The 2,988-nt window shown below is 38.7% G+C and overlaps 1 protein-coding gene across 1 annotated transcript; it reads right to left on the bottom strand.

Moving 5' to 3' along the window:
• Positions 1-208: 208 nt before the first annotated feature.
• On the bottom strand, positions 209-1,766 carry LOC109237415. The gene is made up of 4 exons (XM_019403720.1): positions 1,459-1,766; positions 1,074-1,353; positions 424-491; positions 209-380 (listed from the first exon to the last, which is right to left on the bottom strand). The coding sequence occupies exons 1-4, from the start codon at positions 1,764-1,766 to the stop codon at positions 209-211; spliced, it is 828 nt and encodes a 275-aa protein (XP_019259265.1).
• Positions 1,767-2,988: the final 1,222 nt, after the last annotated feature.

Below are 2,988 nucleotides of genomic sequence, written 5' to 3'. Positions count from 1 at the left end.
TAACCAAGACCGAGTGTAGAATTACTTACCCCAATGATTTCCTTAAAAAACTCCCAAAAATTTGCCTCAAACTGTGCTCCCAAAGTCCAAGATGTGAAATAAAACCCTAAACCTCGCTAATATAGTGCTCTCTGAACTTCCAGTCTGCGGTCCGCGTATTTCTCATCGTGGTCCGCGAAATTCTACCGCGCCCGTGGGTCCTGAGATATCAGCTACCGCGGTCCGCATAAAATTCACTGCGGCCGCACAACCTCACCGCGGTCCGTGAAATCCTATCGCGGCCGCATAGTACCATCGCGGTCCGCGAAATTCCCTCCGCGACCGCACTTCCAAGATCCGAGACCTGCAACTTTCCAACACCAGATAACAGATATTTCCAACTTCCAAAGCCAAATAGTGATCCGATAACCACCCGAAACTCACCCGAGGTCCTCGAATCCTCGATGAAACGTACCAGCACATCCCACAACATCATTCGAACTTAGTTGAACCTTCGAATCGCACAAAACAACATCAAAACAGCAAATTACATTCGGATTCAAGCCTAAGAACCTCTAAATTTTCAAATTTCACCTATCAAATCACGTCCAATTGACCCCAAATTTCGTACACACATCACAATTGGTACTACAAACCTGCTCCAACTTCCGGAATTCCATGTCGACCCAATATCAAAATTTTCACTGCCGACCGAAAATCGCCAAATTTCCAATTTCGCCAATTCAAGCCTACTTCACCACGGTTCTCCGAATCACATTCCGGACGCGCTCCCAAGTCCAAAATCACCTAGCGGAGCTAACCAACCCATAAAAATCCAAATCCGATATCGAATACTAAAAGGTCAAAACTTTGTCAAACCTTTCAAATTTAAAGCTTCAAGCTGAAATCATTCTTTAATGTCTGTTCCGATTAACCTAAAAACCAAAACTGACGATTTACATAAGTCATAACACATCACACGGGCTAGTCATGCCCGAGAACTGGCGAGCAAAGTGCAAATGCTCAAAACGACCGGTCCGATCGTTACAAACATACTTTGTGACGACAAGTCCTTGTTGAATTCTTTCTCTCACGAAGTGACAGTCGATTTCAATATGCTTGGTTCTTTCATGGTAGATCGGGTTTGCAGCTATTTGTATAGCTGCTTTACTGTCACTGTAGATATTGATGGGTAACTGTATCTTTGTATCAACTTCTGTTAGTAAACCATATAGCCAAATAAGTTCTGCGACTGTTGTTGCTAAGCTTCTGTATTCTGCTTCTGCAGAGCTTCGAGATATAGTAGTTTGTTTCTTAGACTTCCATGAGACTAATGAGTCACTAACTTTAACTAAAAAACCTATAACTGATTTTCTGGTCAAAGGACATGCAGCTCAGTCTGCATCACAAAAGGCTGTAATTGTATTGTTTTGAGAGCTCGATAGTAAAATTCCTTGTCTTGGCTGATTTTTAACATACTTTACTATTCTTAATGCAGCTTCCATGTGTGATATTTTAGGCTGTTGAAGAAATTGGCTAAGAGTTTGAACTCCAAATGCTATGTCTGGCCTTGTTACAGTCAAGTATAGTTGTTTTCCTCTTAGTCTTTGATAGGAAGTTTGATCAACTAACCTGTCTTCTTCTTCTGAGCATTCTGCCTCATCAATGTAATCATCGTACTGTTTAGAGGTTAATTTGATGTTGACATCAGTTGGATTTATTTCCGGTTTGGCTGCAGCTAATCCAGCTTCTAAAATCAATTCCAAAGCATATTTTCTCTGATGCATAGTTATTCCTTTATTGGACCTAGAAAACTCAATTCCTAAGAAGTATTTTAGCTCCCACTGATCTTTCATTTTGAATGCATTGTGCATTAGATTTTTTGTTTCCTCAATCAATTTCAGACTATCACCTGTGATTAACATATCATCTACATATACTAGAATTATAGTAGTACCTTCAGTTGTTTTTCTGATGAATAGGGAATGATCATACTGGCTTTGTTTGAAGTTGAACCTCAGCAATGCTTCACACAATTTTGCATTCCATTGTCTAGGTGCTTGTTTAAGACAATATAGGGATTTAACAAGTCTACACACATTGTTCTCCCCTGACTTTTAAATCCCTGTGGTAGATCCATATAAATTTCATCAAATAAGTCACCTTGCAGAAAAGCATTATATACATCCATTTGATGTATATACCACTTCCTTGTAGCTGCTAAGGCAAGAATAGTTCTTACTGTGACCATTTTCACTACTGGTGAAAATGTTTATTGATAATCAATTCCCTCCTTTTGGCTATAGCCTTTGGCTACTAATCTAGCTTTGAACCTTTCAATTTCTCGTGAGGCTTTGTATTTGATTTTTCTAAATCTATTTGCATCTATGGGCTTCTTGCCTTCTGGTAGTGTTACAATGTCCCATGTATGGTTGTTCTCAAGAGCTTTTATCTCTTCATTCATTTCTTGTATTCATCTAGGATCTAGAATTTCTTCAGAGTAGTTAGTTGGTTCTATGACTGATACAGTTGCAGCTAGGTAGGACTGATATTTAGAGGAGAGATGATCATAGATGATATACTTGTTTAGAGCATATGGTACATTTTGATGAATATTGAGAGACACAAAATCCTTCATCCAGAATGGAGGATGTTTGTCTCTGCAGGATTTCCTAACTTCACTCAATGGTTGATTTTGTATCTCAGTAGTGGCAGATGGTATTTGTGGTGGATTATGATCAGACTATGTAGGTTTTGTATAGAAATCCATGTCTGTATGTTCTGTAAGCATATCTGTATTGCTTTCTTCTGTGTTTTGTTGTATGTCTGTTCCACCTCTTCCATTGTTGTCACCTTCATTAGTAGCTGTAGTTTCTATTCTATTTTCAATCAGTATTGTAGAATCATGTAATTGCATTCCTAAGCCTGTGTTGTATCAACAAATACTTGTTGAGAATTATCTTCTTCATGAAGGGAAATACTTCTTCTCTAAATGTTACATCTCTATTT

Source organism: Nicotiana attenuata, unplaced genomic scaffold, assembly GCF_001879085.1.
Source record: "Nicotiana attenuata strain UT unplaced genomic scaffold, NIATTr2, whole genome shotgun sequence".
In the NCBI taxonomy this organism is placed as follows: Eukaryota; Viridiplantae; Streptophyta; class Magnoliopsida; order Solanales; family Solanaceae; genus Nicotiana; species Nicotiana attenuata.
Note: the sequence above shows the minus strand (reverse complement) of the source record. Positions and strands in the feature narration are given on the sequence as shown.

Excerpts from the sequence above, each read along its gene's own strand:
- LOC109237415 (XM_019403720.1), bottom strand. The coding sequence starts at position 1,766 with ATGCATCAGAGAAAATATGCTTTGGAATTGATTTTAGAAGCTGGATTA. Across the intron at positions 1,354-1,458 it reads GCTGCATTAAGAATAGTAAA|AAAATCAGTTATAGGTTTTT; the intron begins GTATGTTAAAAA and ends TCCTTTGACCAG. Across the intron at positions 381-423 it reads CGAGGATTCGAGGACCTCGG|TTGGAAATATCTGTTATCTG; the intron begins GTGAGTTTCGGG and ends TGGCTTTGGAAG.